Source organism: Lemur catta, chromosome 1, assembly GCF_020740605.2.
Source record: "Lemur catta isolate mLemCat1 chromosome 1, mLemCat1.pri, whole genome shotgun sequence".
Lineage (NCBI taxonomy): Eukaryota > Metazoa > Chordata > Mammalia > Primates > Lemuridae > Lemur > Lemur catta.
Window position 1 is genome coordinate 67,240,135 of NC_059128.1, and position 23,273 is coordinate 67,263,407.

General features: G+C 35.5%; 1 protein-coding gene across 14 annotated transcripts in view; it reads left to right on the top strand.

The window, feature by feature from the left end:
* Positions 1–23,273, top strand: part of HNRNPC (heterogeneous nuclear ribonucleoprotein C) — a 48,637-nt gene that overhangs the window by 10,139 nt on the left and 15,225 nt on the right. For 8 of the 14 annotated variants that reach the window (XM_045526699.1, XM_045526707.1, XM_045526717.1 and 5 more), the window contains 3 exons: positions 15,549–15,826; positions 18,423–18,537; positions 19,119–19,166. In XM_045526699.1, coding sequence (XP_045382655.1) covers positions 15,586–15,826; positions 18,423–18,537; positions 19,119–19,166 — 404 coding nt within the window. In that variant the 5' untranslated portion in view covers positions 15,549–15,585. Of the gene's footprint in view, positions 1–15,545; positions 15,827–18,422; positions 18,538–19,118; positions 19,167–23,273 lie in introns of those variants that run through there. The other 6 variants (XM_045526763.1, XM_045526781.1, XM_045526799.1 and 3 more) reach the window with 2 other exon arrangements.

Consider the following 23,273-nt stretch of genomic DNA (forward strand, 5'->3'; position numbering starts at 1 on the left):
TGGCTAGTCCTGAGTAACATTTAGAGATAGTTTAGAAGAGTACATTTTAAACAAAATTTTTCCCCTAGTCCTCTTAATAAAATTATATATTCTGAAGATGATGAAACCATTTATAATGCACTGTCATTCCTATATTGATCCTTTAAATATAGTTATCTTCACTGAGGTGGTTTTAGTATAAAAACTTGATGGCTAAAATTTTTCAAAAGAAAAAAATTTCTCCTTGTTATTGTCCTTGAAAGTTTGTCATCTTTTCATGCTAGATTTATGCAGCTATTTGTGTGCTGTTTTTAAAATGTAGTTTTAGTGAAATTAAAAAGGAGGACTGGTCAAGCATCTTAAGATTGATGTGGATTTGTAAGAGAAAGTACCCCATCTTTACCTTTAAACCAGGTTAGGTAATACATGTTCATAAAACATTTAGAAAATGAAAGTGAGTCCAAGAAATTTTACATGCTTCAACCATTCAAAAATGAGTTTTGGTGTTCTTTCAGTGTTTTTTTGTCTTTTTTTTTTTTTTTTATGTAGTCTTTTCAAAAAAAAGCCATGTCATGCAGCACTTATATTTAAGTGGTAATATATTTGTTATTTAACCTGAACATCCTGTTAGTAGGTAACTATCTTGTAAACATTTTAATAGCTACATAGTATTGTATATTTGTACAATATTTTATTTTACCTATAATCTTTTGTTGGGTACTTAGGGTTTTCCCCCATTTTTTCTTCTATAAACAAAGTTTTGAACGATTTTAAAACTAAATTTGTGGCCAGGTATGGTGGCTCACACCTGTAATCCTAGCACTCTGGGAGGTGGAGGCGGGAGGATTGCTCGAGCTCAGGAGTTTGAGACCAGCCTGAGCAAGAGCAAGACCCCATCTTTACTAAAAATAGAAAGAAATTATATGGACAACTAAAAATATATATAGAAAAAATTAGCTGGGCATGTTGGCGCATGCCTTTAGTCCCAGCTACTCGGGAGGCTGAGGCAGTAGGATTGCTTAAGCCCAGGAGTTTGAGGTTGCTGCAAGCTGGACTGATGCCACGGCATTCTAGCCTGGGCAACACAGTGAGACTACGTCTCCAAAAAAAAAAAAAAAAAAGAGGATAACCAAATATGAGATTTCATTATGGTGCAATATGCATTTTACTGTTGAATTCTCAAATTGAGATATAATCCCATGTTTTAGCTGTTTAGGTCTCAGTGATGGGGAGAACGTTGTGGTAACTTTAAGTCAGATTTCCTTATTAAAAATTATTCAGGGATTCCAAATTTTGGTCTACTGGCCTAAAATCTTTTATCCATAATTCAGAAATCTAAAAATCTGACAACAAAATTTTTCATAGGTTTTTCAGACTCATTTGGCAACAAAATCTGACTTCAGTTGATATAAGATGTTTTATGGTTTCTGTGTGACATGTAGTGATTATTCACTTGTATTACTGCAGAAATATTTGATTGGCATCTGTGTGCTTCCCCAGATCCCACTGGGGCAGTGTCATATAACAATAAAGAAGCACATTATTTTAAAAATCTGAAAAATACTGTTTTTCCAAAGGTATGTGTCTCCAAGGATTCTCGTAAGAGATTGTGGACCATGGTAGACTTAAAGTATACTTTGTTAGAACTCGTGCTCAGTTTGAGGTCACTGATACGATTGAAGCTTTCTGCGAGAAAATAAGGAAATGAAGTCTTGGGGATAAGTGTTGCTGGCCCTTGCTATTCAGAATATGGTCTGCTCCAGCATAGCGTAATCACTATCTGGAAGGTTCATAGGGGTACAGAATCTCACACCCTACTTTGTGTATTGATGTGCATATCATAGGGAAGGTACCGGTCTAGAACACTTTCACTCCATTTTTATGGCTTGCTTGGGAATTAGAAATTTTGGTGTACTTTCTGGCAAACCTATTTTTTGTTGTTTGGGGAGAAAATTGAAGACTGCAGTATAGCCACGTTTTATGTAAATTTGGAATGATTTCTGAAATTACAAAAAGAATAAACAGTCAAGTAATTTCAAAATAAGCAGGCTGGATAAATGTTGCCACTTAATGCTAGTAATTAGAAATAATATATGCTATGCTGAAATATGTGTTTTGAATGATCTGAGCTCTTAATGCAGATCATGTATGTTGGCATAACGTGACCTATAATAATTTCTCGGTTATGATAGCTGGCTGGTCCAAAAGTAGTGAGTTATCTCAATTGACTGTTGAGTCAGTTATAGATATTCTTATCCCTTCTCACTATTGGACTTGACTGGTCTAAAAAATGACAGCTAAAAATTCACAATTCAAAAAACATTTTGCAAATCAAGGTAGATCTGTCAGAGATACGACCGTTTTTATCTCCAGTGTTTTAAAGAAAATATTTAATTTATACAGAACAAGGTAATGAATTCCTGTATACCTTCTACTCAGATTGCCATGTTTACTTTTTATTTTGTTGAACCATTTGAAAAGAAATTACTGACTTTAAAAGAACCCTACATTCATAAGTAAGTATTCTGAAGTATTAAAGGTATTATTTTCCTGACCATGTTCTCATCCTCATAGGTTTTCAGTTACTTTAAAAAGTATGTTTTATTCATTATTTTTGTATATTGTGTGTACTCTTGATGTTTTAGTTCCCAGACAAGATTTATTGACTTTATTAAAGTAATTTTGACATAGTCTTAACCTGTGAAAAGCCTCCTTTTGCATATTCTTGATTTTTGTTTGATGCTTGTATGTTTAGGAACTTTTTTTTTTTTTGAGACAGAGTCTCACTGTGTTTCCCAGGCTAGAATGCTGTGGTGTCAGCCTAGCTCACAGCAACCTCTCAAGCTCCTGGGCTCAAGCAATCCTCCTGCCTTAGCCTCCCGAGTAGCTGGGACTACAGGCATGTGCCACCATGCCCAGCTAAATTTTTCTGTATATTTGTAGTTATCTGGCTAATTTCTTCCTATTTTTAGTAGAGACAGGGTCTTGGACTTGCTGGTCTCTTACTCCTGAGCTCAAGTGATCCTCTGGCCTTGGCCTCACAGAGTGCTAGGATTATAGGGGTGAGCCACCATACCCAACCAGGAACCTTCTTTTGTCCAGGCGTTTAAAATGTTCACAGAGTAAATAGATGGTGTTTGCTGATGGAGAGTTTTACTATGTAAGACAGAATTTGCTCTCGGCAAGAATATGGACTTTTCACATGTTTTTAAGTCTGACATAATACCCATAGATACAAACATCATTTAATGGTGGCACAGTTAACTATGAAGATTGAAGTTTGAGAATATAGAGAGAAATATCTATGTCTAAGGGGGAATTCCAATGAATGAGAGACCCCAAAATATGCAATACAATATCCAGTGAAAGTTTTGGTGCTATAGAAATGTTGATATCCTTTATTTTTATATAATTGTGCGAGGAAAGGAAATGCTCAACTTTTGCTTAGAGGTTTGTAGAAAAGCTTTGCTAACTCGGTGCTATTTGGTAATTACTAAGTTCCAGGGTAGCATTGTACTATCTTAGACAATGAAAAGTTACGAAAATACTACATTATTAAAGAAAAATTGAGAAAAAAGATTATTTAAAAACCTCACAGTTCCACCCCATCCTAAGATGCCTAATACCTTAGTGTATAATCTTGTAAGTAACTTTATATATTGCATATGTTCTTTAACATCTTGTATATTTCTCAGTGTCATGTGGTATCATTTAAATTGCATTCCATTGGATTGATATACTGAAATTTATTTAGCACTCTTTGTGAGGCACTTGTTCTCTTATTTTTTACAGTTAATATGTTTGCATCCTTATTTCAGATGAATTCTCAAAAGTAGAATTAAGCCTTTGATAGTCCAGTTCTCTGGAAATACAGTATCAGTTTATACTTTCAGAAATGTGTGAAAATGACAATTTCTTTTGAACCTTGCCTGTAGTAGATGTTATAATTTAAAATGTTTGATAGGTGAAGCATGGTATTTGGCATAATTTGTATCCTTTATATGTAGTAATGTTGCCTTTAAAAAGAAAACCCTGATAGACCTTTAGTATTGTTTGTTAATCACCTGTTTGTGTCCTTGGCCCATTGTTTTGTTGGTACATACCAATAATAGTAAATGATGTAGTGGTAGTAGCAGCAGCAGCACTTGCTATGTCCCAGGCACTATGTTTAGTGTTTTTGTGTTACCTTATTTATGCCTCATACCTATCCTATGAGACAGATACTATCATTGATACTCATTTTACAAATAATGAATCTGTTTTGCAAAGAGACTGACTTCCCAAAAGGAAGGACACACCACTAGTAGGTGATTGAGCCTTTACGTTGAGCCAGAAACAAGTTTGTCTGACCCATAGTCTCTGAGCTCTTAATTATTAAGATGTATTTATGTATTTTTTCATACATTTTTATATATGGTATCAAGGACTTGAATTATGAACAGATATATTGCAGACATTTCCTTAGTTTATGGGGTATTTTAGTGTGGGTATTTATATATAAATTACATATATATAATTTTTTTTCCTTGAAGACAGACTCTGTGTTGTCCATGCTGGTCTAAAACTCCTCGCCTCAAGCAATCCTCCTATCTCTACCTCCCAAAGCGCTGGGATTATAGGCATGAGCCACCATGCCCAGCCTTTTATATTTATGCTTGATTTAGGAAGTTCCTACCTCATGTTGTTAGACAGTCACTATTTTAATGTTTGGTCATGATGTACATGGCTTGAATTTGTAAGAATAGATATTTTGGTATCTACTTTTTCACTTTAATTTTTTGGAAGTAGGCATTACCTAAAATTTTGGTTCATAATTTTTTTTAGTTATTAACTCAGTTCTGCTCAAAACTAAACCAGAGCTGTGGTTTTTATGGTATAAAAAACATGCAGAACAACTTCTCAATTGAGATTGACTTTACTGTAATTATCATTGTTCAGAAATTGAACTATATCATGAAAAAGGACCTTGTATTGAAGGATAGTTGTGTTATTTCGTGATGAGACACCCAAGGTTATATCAGAAAAATCAGTGAGGGATATATAATTGAGAGAGGTTGTTAAATACTTCACACAAGGAAATCAGTCTAATTTTTGTTAGGCTGGAGCTGTGTTCTTGAGGGATTACAGAGGATGAAATATTACAAGAATGTAAAGCGCTGTACTTGATGTCCAACAAAGAAGTTGTCAAAAATAAAGGAGGTTACCATTGTATTAATAAGTAAGAATTAGGGATTTTATTTATAGTGGACCCTTGAACAATATGTAGGGGGTTAGAAAAAATGTTAATAAAGTAAAACTGTTACAGTAAGCTAAAATCAATTTACTATTGAAGTAAAATTTTTTTTAAAAATTTAGTGTAGCCTAAGTAAACAATGTTTATAAAGTCTACAGTAGTGTACAGTAATGTCCTCGGACCTGGACCTTCATATTCATTCATTCACTCACCTAGAGCAACTTCTAGTTGTGCAAGCCCCACTGATGGTGAGTGCCCTGTACAGGTATGCTTTTTTTTTTTTTTTTACCTTTTATACTATATTTTTACAAGCACCCTTTCTCTGTTAAAAACACAGATATTTACCATTGTGTTAACAGTTGCCTGCAGTATTCAGTACATTAACATGCTTTGCAGGTTTGTAGCCTAGGAACAATAGACTATACCAATATTATAGCCTAAGTGTGTTGTAGGCTACACCATCTAGGTTTGTGACAGGACACATTTTATGGTGTTCACATGAGGACAGAATCACCCAACAGTTCTCAGAATGTATCCTGTCAGTAAGCTATGCTTGTCTAATTGGATTACTAAAGAATGAAATTAAAGAGGGGAGCTAACCGAAGAAATGTAGAATTGAGGCAGATTAAACTTTAGAATTCAGTGTCTTCAGGTTATGAATTCCCTGACTTTGGCAAATCAGAGGTTCGTTCATTGGTGTGTGAGAGAGTACTATAGAGGGAATTTTAGCATACTCTGAGGTATTTGAGGGGGACATTGACCTGTGTGAATTAGTTTTTTTCTGTCTTTGAGATTCTGGAAATATTTAAGACCTGCATTTTCTTTCCTTTTTTATTAAGAGATGGGCCTCTTTTGCTTTGGCTGGTCTTGAACTCCTGACCTCAAGCAATCCACCTGCCTCAGCCTCCCAGAGTGCTAGGATTACAGGTGTGAGCCATCACGCCTGTCCCAGATGTTCATTTTCAGTTGCATTACATTGCTCAATCATACTTTGACAAAAAGCAGTCTTTTTATCATAAAAGTATTGAATAAAGAAAACTTAAAGGAAATATTTAATCACAGCATCAGATAACCACTATCAGCAGTTTGATGTTTTGGTCTAGTCTTCTGTCTCAGATAGCTGTAGGTTTACTGTATATTTTTTACCAGTTTGGAATCACTACTGTATATAGTTTTAGAACCTCTACGTTTTCCACTTAGTATTCTACAACGTGCTTTTGTTTAATGGCTGTCAAATATTCTATATCAGGGATTTGCAAAACTTACATTCGCAATTGCTTAGTTAATACAAATATGTGGACCTACTTTCCCATTGCTTGACTGTTCATTAAGAATTTTTCCAATGAACCTACAAAATATTTGTGTGCTGGTTAACTTAGTTATAGCACTGAAGGTGCCAGATCTTTTCTCCGCCACATTGGATGATGATTCTTGTATTACCAAATCTGACAGAAAAAAAGATGTAATTTTATGATTGTATGGGAGCTTGCTCAAGTGTGCCACCTGGTGTTTATCAGTTTTTTTATTTGCTATATATGGTGGGATCTTTAAAAAGCTATTTTGAATAGGTAATATGTACGTAGGTACCATCCCTGTTTCAGCCTCTCTTTTCTTTTTCAGGCACTAACTGTAAATTACATGTTTGTCTCTACACTTTTTATTTTCCTAAACCATTTCAAAGCTTGTAGACATGATACTTCACATAGGAACTTCAGCATGGCTGCATCTCCTAAGAATAAAGATAACGTATACCACCTAAGTATTATCAAAACACTGAAAGTTAACATTAATTAAATAATATTGTCACATGAGTCATGTTAAAATCATCCAGTCAAAAGATGTCTCTTCCTCTAATGCAGTATCCAGTCAAGGTTCACACAGTTTTTTTAATCTAGAAAAGAAACCCCCCCCCTTTTTTTGTGAGGAGTAGACCCAACCAGATGTGTTATAATTTCCCACAAACTGGAAATTTTCTGATTGTTTCCTTATGTATAGATTCAAGTCAAAGGTCTTGCCAAGAGTATTGTGTAGGTGATTTGTGTGTGTCACATCAGGAGACATGTGATGTCAGATTGTCCTACAAATACTGATACTAAGTTTGGTCACTGAGGTAGTGATCTCCAAGTCTTCATTGTAAAGATCCATTTTTTTTCTCTGTAATTAATGAGTAATCTGTTGGATGATACTTTGAGCCCATGCAAATTGTAGTCCACACTCAACAAGATTTTACCCAGTGCTTTTAGCTTACACTGTTAGTAGTCTAAGTCATTCCTTATGTTGTTGTCATCTCACCTATAATATAATAGATTAAAAGAGTGGTATTTTAAAAACTGTCAATATTCTTTAAGCATTTTCTCATGTATGTGATCCATTTGTTTTGGATTTCCTGTTGTTTTTTTCTTTTGTCACACTGTTTGGAACTGTTGAGTTTTTCTTACTTGGATTTTGACAATTGCATATTTAATTTTTTTATATGTGAATTTGATCCACCTATAACTAACTTTGGTGTATTAAGTGGGGTTTGTCCCAATTTTAATTATCCATTTCCTCTTATGGTTTATATCTTATGTATTCTTAGTTCTAATTTTTAAATATGGCATTTTACTGTAGTTTATTTAAAAATAGCCAGGGCCAGGCACGGTGGCTCACGCCTGTAATCCTACCACTCTGGGAGGCTGAGGCGGGAGGATCGCTCGAGGTCAGGAGTTTGAGAGCAGCCTGAGCAAGAGCAAGACCCCGTCTCTACTAAAAATATAAAAAAATTAGTCAGACAACTAAAAATATATAGAAAAAATTAGCCGGGCATGGTGGTGCATGCCTGTAGTCCCAGCTACTTGGGAGGCTGAGGCAGAAGGATTGCTTGAGCCCAGGAGTTTGAGGTTGCTGTGAGCTAAGCTGACGCCACGGCACTCTAGCCCAGGCAACAGAGTGAGACTCTGTCTCCAAAAAAAAAATAAATAAGCCAGGTTTGTTTTTTCATAGCCTGAAAATATCTTTGAAAAACCATGTACTATTTTTCCATGATAGAAGTCTTTACGTGACAGTCTTTTCCTTGATGTCTACATTTTTGATAAGTGAGCCTTACTTGGGGAATGGGACAAATTAGAATACACTGTTCTGTTTTTTTTTGTTGGCATATTTTGCAGGCATTGTTGGCCCCTGGAAAGAGGCCAGAAGTAGATAGTTGATGAAAGCAATGAAGATACATACATAGGTGGCTGAGTACAAAACCCAGAGATACAAAGAGTAACATGAAAGTAGTATGGGAAAGGGCACCAAAAAGGACAAGGGACCTAAAGGGGCAACAGAGGAGTTGGTGTGTTTTAAACAACTTAGATCAGGTGAGGATGCTGTAAATAGGCAGGTAAATTGATAGTATCCAAAACGGTATTGAGAAACACAAGATTCTGTGAAAAAGTGGGAACTTTAGAATCAAGATGATTTAGTTATTATTTTAAAAAATTGCTAACTCATTACTGCCATCTAGTGCTGCTTGGTCTTTAAAATTCTCCAAAGAAGGGAAAAAAATTTTATAAATATTACAGTATAGGCACAAGGAGTTGCATTTAATTTGAGTTGGCTCTATAGGCTAGTTTAGATTTTAAGATACAGTAACAAAAAAATTTAAGGTAGGGTTCTGCATTTACTACCACCAGGTAAGTTATTTTCCTGGTTCTCTAATATGATTTAACAACTTTTTTTTTTTTTTTTTTGAAACAGAGTCTCACTCTGTTGCCTAGCTCACAGCAACCTCAAACTCCTGGGCTTAAGCAATCCTCCTGCCTCAGCCTCCCAAGTAGCTGGGACTGCAGGCATGCACCACCATGCCTGGCTAATTTTTTCTATATATTTTTAGTTGTCTGACTAATTTCTTTATATTTTTAGTAGAGATGGGGTCTTGCTCTTGCTCAGGCTGGTCTCGAACTCCTGAGGTCTAAGGATCCTCCCGCCTCAGCCTCCCAGAGTGCTTAGGATTGCAGGCGTGAGCCACCACGCCTGGCCCTGATTTAACAACTATTAAGACATACTGACAGTATCTTTGATTTCCTACCCCACCCCCCCAAGGATGCAATTAAAAGTAAGTATAATGTGATTAGCCTATATGAATAGGTGGCCAGGTAAAGAACTTGTAAACTGCCCTAAAGAAGCATAACTTCTTGTTCACTTATTTTATACTTTTTTAAGTAAATATGCCTACGTATACTGAGAACAGTCTGGATGAATGGTGCTGAAAACTTGTCCAGTTGGTAATTTCCCTTCCTCCCAACCTTTATCCTTGAAAGGTGGAGTTCTAGTGTGAAAAAAAAAAAAAAGGGACTTGACTCCAGTTTTAAACTGATTTTGGCCCAGCTCCCAGCAGATTCTAGGATCTTCATAACCTCTGTTTCTGGACCACTTGAACCTTAGTTCTATCATTATCATCATATAGTGAAAACCACCATCTTTCTTCTCAAGTAGAATTTACTTTAGATTTAATGTAAGCATAAGAGAAGTGGAGTAGCTGTTATGAACATTTCCCAAATCTTGAGTTAGATGAAAGTCCAAGATAGGTTTGCATCTCTTAAGAGGATGAATGGACATGATAGCAGCTGGAACTCTTGAACTCTTTTTTGTTTGCGGGGGGGTTTTTTTTTTTTTTTTTCCTCTTTCGAGACAGGGTCTTGCTCTGTTGCCCAGGGTGGAGCACAGTGATACAGTCATAGCTCACGAACCTGGAATTTCTGGGCTCAAGCAATCCTCCTGCCTCACCCTCCTAGCAGCTCAAACTTTGGAATGAAGAGTTGGAAGTTAAATTGACAGGTTTGCTTGTATCCCAGCCAGATATACATTTCATTCATTTATTTGCTTTTAAGCTTTGGATGGGATGGTGAAAATGGGAATAGAGAAAAATTGCTGTATCCAAGAACCTTAGGTACTTCCTGTCCTTCATACTGTAAATCTCATGGTGCTTTTATTACTTCAGGATAAGCATATGATAAAATATACAAGGATATCAGACAGATGCATAGATTCTTAGGTGTAATAAGGCAGTAAAAGTAACTGCTTATTCCTGGTTTTGACTTTTACTCACCAGGTAAGACAAGTCTTGGTGAATCTTTGATTAAAATTCAGTCAGGCGCAATGGCTCACCCCTGTAATCCTAACACTCTGGGAGGCCAGTGCAGGAGGATTGCTTGAGGCAAAGAATTAGAGACCAACCTGAGTAAAAGCAAGACCCCGTCTCTACAAAAATAGAAAAATTAGCTGGGCATAATGGCATGCACTTGTTTGTAGTCCCAGCTACTGGGGAGGCTGAGGCAGGAGGATCACTTGAGCCCAGGAGTTTGAGATTGCAGTGAGCTATGATGATGCCACTGCACTGTAGCCAGGGCAACAGAGTGAGACTGTGCCTCTAAAAAAAAAAAAAAAAAAACTATATTCAGTATACAAAATGTGTGTGCACATGCATGCTAGGAGCGCTACCACCAAATAGCCTCCAGGAAAATAGTCTTCTTCTGTTGGTTGTACTGTGGTAGAATGATGATTTTCCAGAAATCAACTCCGTGTAATCTCTGCTAGTGTGGAATGTAATCGTTTGAGAAGTCTTTTCCCTGTTGCTTAATTCTTAAGGAAAGAAATCAATTTTAGAATTTTAAATTCTGCGTACTTTTCAATATATACAGCTTCTATATTTAGTATTGAGTTTAAGAAAGAATGAATTTACTTAAAGAGCACTTTAGGATCTCATTTTGCTGAGAAAACTCTATAAAGGATGCGATTAGACTGCTACTTTATCTCTGAAGAGTTTGTTCAGGACGTGCCAGAAACTGCTGAATTTCAACAAGTGGAAGAAGCTGGAATATATAAACTGTAGATCCATGAATTGCACATTATTCTCCATCAAGATACTAGAATAAAGTTAGAACTAATTCATGTAAATATCACTTTATTATTTAGCATTATTAGACTAGAAATGGTGGTACAGATGAGAGACCAGGCAGGGTTAGCTTGCATAATAAAGGGAAGAAAAATTCCAGTCTTGAACTAGAAGATTAGGGGCATTGATGTTCTCAAAATATTTGAGTGGCTTCATTAAACAGATGTATTAAGACTTGGATTGTAAATACTAAGGTGACTGACCTTTAAAATTTCTACTAAATGCATTTCCTGATTAAGGAATGTGTGGTTTACTTAAATGATCTTTTACAACCTGGAAAAAGCCAAACTTGAGTGTTCATTGTAGGAGATTTAGAAAATACAGGAAAACTATGAAAGTGATAGTAAAGATTAATCACAAGCAAAGTACCCAGAGAACAATTAAAAATATTTTTATATATTTATGTCCTGTCTTTTCTAAGGGCATAATATTTTTTTTTTTTTTGAGATAGTCTCACTCTGTTGCCCAGGCTAGAGTGCCACGGCGTCAGCCTTGCTCACAGCAACCTCAAACTCCTGGGTTCAAGCAATCCTCCTGCCTCAGCCTCCCGAGTAGCTGGGACTACAGGCATGTGCCACCTTGCCTGGCTAATTTTTTCTATATATTTTTAGTTGCCCAGCTAATTTCTTTCTATTTTTTTTTTGTTTTTTTAGTAGAGACGGGGTCTCACTCTTGCTCAGGCTGGTCTCAAACTCCTGAGCTCAAATGATCCAACCGCCTCGGCCCCCCAGAGTGCGAGGATTACAGTTGTGAGCCACCGTGCCCGGCCCAAAGTTTGTTTCTTTTAATCTCAAAAAAAGAAAAAGCTTAATGAGTTGTTACGAAGGAAAAACCATTATAACTACTCACCAAGAGCAGAAGATACACAGTTTGGAATTATGCTGTGAATAATCCAGGAAACATAGAAGTAAATGGAGTAATGCGTTTAAGGAAAGAAAATCTGATGCAAGGATTTAGTGCTCATCAAACCTGACTTAACATTCTAAAGGGCCCAGGCAAAGTTAATAACATGCAAGAACTGAGGGACTGTTCTCATGGGTTCCTTCTGAGTAATATTAAGAGTGAAGCTTGATTTTGTACTACCTACAGAGATGGTACAGTTTAAGCATCATAACATCACAAAAAGGCAGTGCCACCTGTAGTCTGCTGGTTTGCACATGAGTCTTACCAAGTCTTTGGTCCAGCTGCCACCTTCAGGCAATGAAGGGACAGATGAACATGGAATTGTACTAGGAGTATGGAATTCTGGAAAATAGAGACTGGGAATCTACAGTTCAAATACCCTGGATTCTTCAACACATAAATTTTAAGTTAAGGTGATAGAAGTGGAACTTAGCTAAACAGCCTTAAAGGTATCTAATTTATTTTACTGGGAAGATTATAATGTTAAGGGGTAAGTGTTCAGGCAGTAGTTACTTTGCAATACAAAAGTGAGTACCAGAGAAGTCAGGACAGTAGTTACTTTTGTAGGGAGGAAGGGATTGAGAATGGAATTGGGCACTTGTTTCTGAGGTACTTTGGGGATTTCATGGGGACTAAGCTGCTGTAGCATCTTCACACCTTTTTATTCCCTTGTGCTCATCCACTATTGGAAAAACTCTTACTGGTTTTAGCTGCTTTTCTTAAAATGGGTTCCCTTTGTTTTCCAATAAGTACCAGCTGATTGTTCGGGGGTATTCTATTTCTAGGTGTTTTAGACTCCAGGTTGTTGCCTGTTGCTTCTCCCACCGTCAGTGATACTATGCATATTGGCTGTTGGCTTGCCTTTACCAACTTGCATTTTGGAGTTTTGTTGTAAACTATTCATGGGTTTCTTTTTTTGCTATCTTAAGTGCTTTTCTATTGGGAGTCAGAAATGGCTCAGCTATTTGCTGCTTTTTTCCAGGAATCCCGTTCTTTTTCAGTATTTCCTTTGTATTTAGGGTACTGGCCATCTTTCCTATGGAGAGTTCACCAGTAAGATACCTTAAAAATTTGAAGTAGACTGAATGTGACTGGAGATCATCTGGTTATTTTTAAACTTGGAGAAATATTCCCTCCTCAATAAATCTTTAAAACAACAATACCACTAGAATATGGGTTCTAAGGACCATTTGTTAATGTTTGTTCCCTAAAGTGGCCCTAGTAGCTGGTACCTAAAGACCAGCAGTAAATGTTCAATGAAAAAAATTAATTTGTAGTGACGAGTTAATTTTTTAGGAGTACATGTTTCTAGGAGTGGAATTAATGGATCTTTGTGTACCTTTTTGTTTTCACTGTTGCCTGTATCTTGATTACATTAGCTTTAGCCAGGCTTTTGAGGTTGGGATTATTGTGTTATTTTTCTTTTAACAAGTAATTTCATGATTTTTGTAGCAAATTTAGAAACTACACTGTAATCAAAGGAAATGAGAAATAAAATCATTTCCTTAAACTCAGATGGCAACCATCTTCAGCATGTTTTTACTTGTATACCTGGATGCTTCTCCACTGACCTTTTCAAATGAAGTTCCTTGAGAGAATTAAGCCCAAATACTCCCAAGTAATTTTTCTTATGTATGAATTCTGTACTCTAAATTGGTACTTGGGAGGATAGAGAAAAAATCGTCATATAAAAATGGATATGTGTGTTATATAAAATGGATATATATTACCCATTTTTGATATGTAGCTTAGAGGTTACCCGTTTGAATGGATAGTTGTTCAATGTCTGTGGTTTGGTGGGTTTTCTCTTATGTTTCAGCATGCTGGTGGCATGTAGATCCTCCTTTCCCCCAAGCAGGTAATTTCTCATTAAAACCAGGGAGATTTTATCCATGTTTACTATTGATATATTTATTGCATGTGAAAAACAGGTGCTGAAAACTGGCTTAATATCTCTACTTGTAATAATAGCAAGCCTTATTAACCAATTGTATCTGTGACCAGTTAGGTCTTTTTGCAGGTTTCTGTTTTACTTCCTCTATTAGTGTTCTCAGACTTTCTGATACATTTAACAGCTGTCAGACTGTTGGTGATTTTCAGTGGCAACTGTTTAATTTTCATTGCTTACTCTTAAAAAAGGATAAAGTAAGAACTACTGTTTGTAAAAATACAATTTAGAAACCAAGATAAAGACATGCTTTCTTGAATTTCAGAAAGATTTGAAAGGAATAGAAATTGTTCGAGCATTTAAATCAGTAGTGCCTGTTAAATAAAGGTGTTTTAAGGTTCAGAATGGTAGGGATCATGTATAAATTATGTTTTACTACCTGTTTTATTACATATATAAATACATACATAAGACATTTTTACATTATCCACCAGAACTAATTTGTCATGATTTACTTGAGCATTGGAAGGGTAACACATACTAGATACTGGTATCTTTTTGATTTGAGGTTCATCAGTAGTTTCCAAAGGGATGAAGGGGAAATAAATCTTACAAATGTTGTACTTCAAATCCTGTTAAGGTTAGGGGTTGGAATGGGAAATGGCAGCACACTTATGAGAATGAAATAAAACAATTTTCACTTCAAAAGGAAATGAGATGGTATTATCAGTCTCCATGTTATGATAGGATGGAGCCTCATCACATACATAAAGATGGATAATTTTTGGTTTTAAACAATCTGTGGAAGGTTGTATTTTCTTCCTTACTTCCCTTGATCCTCTGTAAATATATGCAGTGTTTCACTGGTTAGTTTTATCATCATCACCATCTGATAATTATTAAATGTTCTAGCTGTATTGTAGGGTATCATGTAAAAAGTAGGATTATAGTCAATGCAGTCTATAAAAAGATGGCATTGATACTTATATCTACAACATATTACAAATCAATTGAAGTGTCTGGAAACAGTATTTCCAGAGGAAATGAGTTGATTCTATTTATTGCCTTCATATATGAAAATTATACTTACAGGGTAAGTGTAAGCTGTCCACATTCATCTAGCTAATGAATGGTTTGGGACAGAATTTGGAGTTTTGTATTTTTGGGGAGAATGAGTGAAATTCATTTGAATAGAAGTACTGTGTAAGATGACATTGATGGCAAAGAATGGTTAGCATGACTGGGAATGTGGAAAACAGAAATTGGTATTAGAGAATTTGATAGTGGGGATTCTATTTGAGGACTTCAAAATAGAGAAAGGTCACTTGGAATTAACAATGTACAAGAGGATTGTGTTGCCAGTAATCTCCAAGGGAGGATTTTTTTCCCCCCTTAGAATTGATAGTTTAGCACTACTGAAATAGAATGGCGAGGAGGAAGTTGAATTTCTCTAAGAGTATATGCAGGGGCTCTGGTCTCTGAGTAGTAACATACTTGCTGCTATGAGAGCCCTTTAAGTTGACTGATACTCTGCAGTTACAGTGGTTCAAAATGAGAGTAGATGAAGTTTTATTAAGGAATATTGTTTTTAGCATTTGTTCACCTGAATGCTATTTTTTTCCTTCCAGTTTTCCGGCTTCGTGAGGAACCTTGTCATCAAACGCAATGGCTAGCAATGTCACCAACAAGACAGATCCTCGCTCCATGAATTCCCGTGTATTCATTGGGAATCTTAACACTCTTGTGGTCAAGAAGTCTGATGTGGAGGCAATCTTCTCCAAATATGGCAAAATTGTGGGCTGCTCTGTTCATAAGGGCTTTGCCTTCGTTCAGTATGTCAATGAGAGAAATGCCCGGGCTGCTGTAGCAGGAGAGGATGGCAGAATGATTGCTGGCCAAGTTTTAGGTAAGGTCTAGGTTGAGTGAATTTTTTTATTGATGTTATAATTCAGGCCTGAGTTTTTCTGTTCATGTTTCTCTTTCCCTTTCTTCCCTCCACGCCTTGTATAATCGTTTTCTCTGTATCTCTCCCTTTCTCTCTATAAAGCTAACAGTCTGAGATATTCTGAATGTTATGAATTCAGCCTAATAAAAATGTTAGGTTTATAGGTATAATGGGCTAGATAGAGGATATTTTTTGTTATGCCACATTGTGTGAAAGAGGCTGGACAACTCTCAGTTGGCAGACTTGAGTAAGATAGTGGAGGTGGGAATGATTTTTGATAACCATAGAAATGTTTTCTGATTGGCTGCATGTTGCCCACAGTAGACTGGGGAGAGACAGTATGGCTTAGTTATGTGTTGGGCCCTGGAGTCAGGCTGCCTGACTCTGCATTGCAGTTTCACTCATGTGTGTTTTGGGCCAGCTGCATAGTTTCACTGAATCTTAAATTTTCTCATCTTTTGAAATGGAGATAATGAAACCTCAAACTCTTTATTATCCATTCTCACTTGAGGTGATAATAGTCCAGGATTGTCAAGATAATGTACATAAATTGAGGGCATTAATTAAGGTGAGTGATAAGCTTCCAGTATAAGTCCAACATACTATATTCGATAAAAAAGGTATACAGAGTAGTTGTAATTGAGAATACATAAGAGATTTTCATGTCCATTTGTCCTACACCCAAAGTACAGGAAAACCCAGAATGTATAAAACTTTGGGATATATAACATGACTGTGGCAGCAATGAACTAAAACAAATTTTGTGACAGGTCTTAAAATGAACTCATGATTTATTAGAAACTTTAGTTTTTCAACTGTCATCGAAATTTTCTAACAAAAAGTGGAGAGAAGAATGTAATGCACTTTTGGACACCTCATCCATCTCTGTGTGTATAAGAGGACAGTATTTATGTAGCAGATGAAGGTTTTTAACAGTGCAAACCACGGTGCCATTATTACACCTAACAATTCACAGTAATTCCTCAGTACCATCTAATACTTAGTATATATTTTTATTTCTTCATCTATTGTCTGAAGCTTAATTTTTTTATGATCTGGTTGATTGAAACCAGAATCCAGTCTGTGTCCTCACACACATTTGATGTCTGTTTTTCACTTCTCATTTTCTGCCTGCTTTGTGCCACAGTTTGAAAATAGCCATACCTGTATTTTTATGAAAATCAAGATTAGTAAATTCAATTACATATTTGAGGTTGTAGTATATATTCGACAATGGATAGCAACTCTCAAAGTATGGTAGTTTAGAGTTACAGGAAGTACTTTGATAATGTTATGTAATCAACTTGGTGTATATAGTTTTTTATTGTTTCATTTTGTTTTTACATCTTAACGGATTTGTCAGAAATATATTTCTATTTTATAATAGTTTTATAAAAGTTTATATGATTTCAAAGTCTAAAGTAAAAGTAAGGTTATTAAACTTTAGATGATGTTAAAAATTAGAGATGAGGTTTGTGAACCAAGCATTCTGAAGTTATTCATGTAATGATATTCACCCTGCAGACAATATACTCAATCTGTTTTTATTTGGTTATATGATACTGCCTTTGCTTAAGGTTAATTATATTTAACGGTGAAGGTGTAAGTTATCTACATTCATCTATATCAAGAACAGTTTGGGATAGGATTTGGAGTTTTATATATTTTGGGGGGAGTGGGTGAGACTTTTTAATAAAGGTAGTGTGTAAGAAGATGAAATTACTGATCCAAGGAATGGTTAGCATGCCTGGGAAGGTGAAAACCTGGTTTTTGGAGAGATATGTTTTCGGTAGTTGGTTTTTGACAAATGGGCCTTGTTAGAAAAAGCAGGAGAAGAACATGAACTCATGTTTGGTAGGCAGTGGTTGGCAGGGCAAATACCTGAGCACTCTGGAGTAGGTGTTAAAAGTTATATTCTGAAAGTAGGATCTTTTTCCTTTCCTCTTGTATTTCTTTTTCCTTTTTTAGTGTGTATGTAAAGGTTGTTCATTTAAGCAGTTCATTTGCCTTTACCGGGATAGTTTATGCAACTACACAGCTGGTCTTACTTGCGAGGAAAATACAACTTTGCCTTTGAGGTTGATTTGAGGGTGCCATATTTCACCTACATTCATTGATAAATTGCTGTATATTTTTCTCTCTGAACTTTTTCACTCGTGCTAATAATATATTTATTTGCCTGTGATAACTTAATATGCATAGAACCATTCCTGGAAAGGTGACCACTATTAGTCTGTGATACTTTTTTCCTATGATACTAACTGGGTGAGCAGTCAGTGCTTTGAATCACGATAGTTGTGTTGAAGGTGAGAGCTGAGGGTGGAGAACTTACTGTTATGTCTGGTGAACACTTTTGATACAGAACAGTATGAAGTGTACAAAGAAATGAAAGAGTAAGTCCTAGCATTATAAAAATTTGTGAGCCTTTTCAATATGAGAAGGAAAGATGAAATACATTGTTAGACATTTTTTTATTTATATTCATTATGCACAGTTGTAGTTGGAGATTTTATTATCCCCAGTGTTGTCATTAAATTTTTGTTTTTGTTTTTTTCAGATATTAATCTGGCTGCAGAGCCAAAAGTGAATCGAGGAAAAGCAGGTGTGAAACGATCTGCAGCGGAGATGTACGGGTCAGTACCAGAACACCCTTCTCCGTCCCCTCTACTCAGGTCCGGAACTTTATTATTTATAACTGCATTGTGTCCATCAGTGGGCATCTTCTCTATCTGTTTTCTGGATGTGGGGAGGGTTAAATGTATGTTTTATCTGTGTAAAAGTAATGCTTTATTGATTTCATGTTAATATGCCTCCTTTTCTCCCTGTTTACTAGGGAATTATTAGAAATCCCTGAGGTTTTTGCTATTACAGAGTAGTTTGATATTTATAGCATAAATTGAAATACTTTTAGAGGAGTTGGTTAGCTTCTGAGAAGCTGGGGAATAAGAATGGGAAGGAGGGTGGTATAAGAATGTCTAGTTCACCATTGTATTTCCATTGTTCTTATTTTAGCTGTGTTGTATGTTGAAATTTTAGTGAACTTTCACCTGAATTAGTAATTTGGCCACTGTGTCTAGTGGTCTAAAGGTGATTGTAATTAAGTGATTGATTGTTTAAATGATTGGGGATTATTCCATGCTAATCTTGTTGATCTGTTTGTTGTGGTTTGTTTGGCATGGTTTTTTCTCCCATCTACTGTTGTGAATTAACAACAGCTGCTCCAAATTAATCCTCTTTGGTATTTATTTTTCAGCTCCTCTTTTGACTTGGACTATGACTTTCAACGGGATTATTATGACAGGTATGTTAAAGGTGTTTTACTTTGTCTATTTTAGTAATAAGGTTAGTAAAAACCATTTTTATTTTTGTTTTTTTAGTGGTTATGAACAGCAAACATGTTTTCATACAGTGTATTCTGTTTACACCAAAACAAAAAAAATAGCTTCTTCTAAATCATCAAGTATGGATGGCATTTCTGTTAATCATAAAATTCAAAGAATCAGTTTATATATTGTCAGGACATATGGGGACATGTCCATTATTTTCTAGGGTACTAGTTTTCACTTTCTTGAGAGAAGTCAGGTTTCAGTTTTGTATGCCAAATAAAAGTAAAGACTGGCTGGCTTTCCTAATGGTGAAGTGGGACTTGTTAGCTGAACTGTGTCCTTGTCATTATTTTTATATTAAATACAATCAGGTGCTGCATATCAACATTTGTATCAGTGACAGTCACCATATACAATGGTGATCCCCTAAGATTATGATACTGTGTTTTTACTGCACATTTTCTCTGTTTAGGTTTGTTTTACATGTACGAGTACTTAGCATTATGTTATAATTGCCTACAGTATTCAGTACAGTAATATGCCTTACAGGTTTATAGCCTTGGAGAAATAGGGTACACCATATGGCCTAAGTGTATCATAGGCTATACCATCTAGGTTTAAATAGACTCTGATTGCACATTGATGAAAGTGCCTCAAGATGTATTTCTCAGAATGGATCCTGATTGTTAAGCAACTCGTAAGTTTGCTTGCCAATTAGCTTGGCATTGAATGAGATCACAGCTAAACTATAAAATGATTACTGACTTTAAAAATTCTATAGTACTTGGACATACCAACAAATATAAAATAGAATACAGTATGTAGTCTGTGATGCATTCATAATACAAAATGCTTTAGAAGTTAATGTTTAAGTGTTACATAGATTTGTAGGGGGTGGTGATATAGTTCATAATAAAAAAAGCAAAGAAGTTGAAATATTGATTATTTCTTGTGCCTTAAGAACAGCATTTGTGTTTCTTGGACAGTCACGAGAAGGGTGTGAATAGGGCTATGTGGGCTGGGTTATGGATGGCTTTGAATGATGGATTTTGAACTGATGTAGCAGTTATTTACCAGGGAATGGGATGATACTCTAAAAAATGTTAATCACATTGACATTCTTACAATGTTAGTCTTAATTAGCATTAAGGAAATAGATTTACTTGTTTTGCCACTTCTTAAATTATACAGTATATGGAGCAAACTATTCTATGTATAGAATACACTAAAAAGTATAAATTTTAAAAATTCCAAAAATTACACAATATGTAGCATAGTACCACTTTATATATGTGAAGCGTACTGCTACTTATCTTAGAATGCCAGTGTTTCAATCATCAGGTTTTTATGCTATAGTATATAACAATTCAGTCTCTGCTTTTAAAATGAAAGTAATAACATCCTTGATTAGAGAATGTTTCACAGAAGAGAATATCATCAGTCATGCAAGGGAGTTATGTCAAGGAGTCAAGTCAGCCAGTAAAAGACCATGAGCAGTCCTGAAAATGTACACGTAGATATTTGAGAAATACCACGTAGACTATGGTAGCTATTTATTAAAAGGCTAGAAGAATAAGGCTGGAAAAATAGGATCTACATTGTGTAAAGGGCCTTGAATGCCACATTAAAATTGTGGTTTGAGTCTCCTTAATGCATCATCAAAATGGTTGTTTCATTTGACCTTAGATTTTTTTCAGATTTTTATAGTTAATTGTATTTGAACATAATATTTTGAAAACTAATAAATTTGGACAAAAATGAAGGTAGAACTTCCAGATAAGAATAGATTGGAACATTTCTGTATTACTGAGAAACTTGGTCACTGGTTGAGTTACTAAAACCCAGTGAGTTTGTCTGAGGCAGCTGCCCTTTACCCTTTTTGCACACAGGAATCACTTTAACCACATTTTAAAAAGATCAGTTTTTATAACTACCTGTAGGGATTCTGAAACTGGTCTTAGGTAGACTCTTAACCTACTGGTACATTTTCATTGCTTCCCAAGGCATTCTTGTGTACAGTCTGGGTTGAGTATCATTGATGTAAAGAATGGAAAAGTAAGTGGTTTTACTTCTGTGATTCTTATCCTGTTTCTTCGTCATGGCTACTTTCAGATGAGTTTAGTATATATACTTTTTTGGTGTAATTTCTGGGTTCTCATGGACTTTATGCAACTTCAGTTATGAACTTAAAGAAAATTTCAGCAATGTGTAGTATCTACCTTAATGAGAATAGCTTTCATTAAAAAGTTTTACTTTTAGTCTTGGTGAGTCAGATAAACTATTCTCACTATAAAGAAGTTTGAAAAGAAACTGTTTTAAGTGAGGAATTCGGAAACAGGTTGAAAAAACGAGATGTATACAGCAAGGAATAGGTAAAGAAATTGCATGTTTGCAGACATATCTTCAGATTTCTTACCACTGCTATTTGGTCCTAAAATTTGGTGGCCTCACTCTTCAGTTTCTCAAGAGGCAAGGGTATACTTTTAGTTGTTCTCTGACGTATTGATGTATTGCTTTGCATTATACAGTGTCTGAAAAGTAATGTCTTTCTTCTATTCTTAACGTCAGCCAATAGATAAAGATTCCTGATGACTAGTGGAGCAACCAGGTAGGAGTAGCTGATGAAGAGCTTATTTAATTAATTAGAGTACGGATGTCTTTGTTGGGAAAGTTTAGTCAAGAATTTTAGGAGATGACCACTTTAGGGACTTAAATACCTCAAATTGGGTAGCGAATTCATTTTGTGTGTTGTATGATAAATGTCTGTGAAGCAGAAAGGAAGAGCACTTCATTAGGGAGGAAAGTGGTAGACCCAGTAGTTTTTTTTGCTGGTGTGAGAAATACTAGGTCAGGCAGGATCTGGGAAATATTAGATTGGGTAGAACCCTGATACAGGGTGGAAAAACCACTTAGAAAAATGATATTGTATCCTCTCAGAAGTCATTGGAAAGAATCTTTAACAAAAGGTTCAGATATTTATTTATCTCAGTTAGTAACCCTAGTGATCCTGCATCTACTATGTTAGGTTCTTTAATAAAAGAAGGTGGGAAATTGGCTCTGAGATGTTCTTGAAAGCTTTGGGCCTTGCTTTGTAAATGGGGGGTTAAGGCAGTGTCCACTAGATCTGAATATCTTTTAATCATACCCTTAAAGAACATGAAATTTACATAAGTATTGTATGATACGATTTTGATCATTAAATCCATTTATTATCTACCTTTCTGGGATCTTAAATTCTGTATATTGTTAGTTTATGGTAGGAAGGTAACTGCTATGTAGCAGAGAAAAGAACAATTCAGGAATCCAAAGGCTTGTCACTTAGCCAAGCAGGTTGTAAGCAGAGCCATTAAATCATATCATCTCAGTTTTCTTATCCCTAGAATGGGAATAATGCCTACTTAACAGAGTTGCTATGAAGACTAAAGGAAATATGAAAGATACAAACTTGCATTGTAAATGACCCCAAAATGTTATAAGTATTTATTATCAGGGATTCCAAATCATTTTAGAGCATGAGAGTTTCTTTTTATTAAAATCTCTGCAAATTGCTTGCATGCTAAAGATGCTGAAATTTACACTTCTAAATTAGTATTTTAACCCTGTTACTACTGACAAACATTGTTACTACTGCATATTTTGTGGACACTAATACCAAAATGAAGGGAATCATGAAAACCTCCCACTACCCCTTCCAAGTAAACATCTCTAGTGTACCTAGGATTCTTTAAGTCTGACAAGTCTTCCAAACTAATACGTAGTAAAATAAAGAAAGATTTGTGTTTGTTTTCTAGATTTTTTTTTTGAATCTCCATTTATCACCTAACCTCAACTGTCGACTCCCAATCTTATCTATTCCTCTGTCTCCAGTTATCTTGAGTCATTTGTCTGACTTATTTATCAGTAATACTTAGGTATATATCTTTAGAAGATAAAGATTACTTTTATCAACATACATTACTATTTATATATAAAGTAATATAATTCCTTAGTTCAAAATCTGGTCAGTTTTCCATGGATTTGATTTTGTAGATTATATTTTATGTTTATCATGTTCTTCAGTCTGTATTTCTTGTGAACTGGTA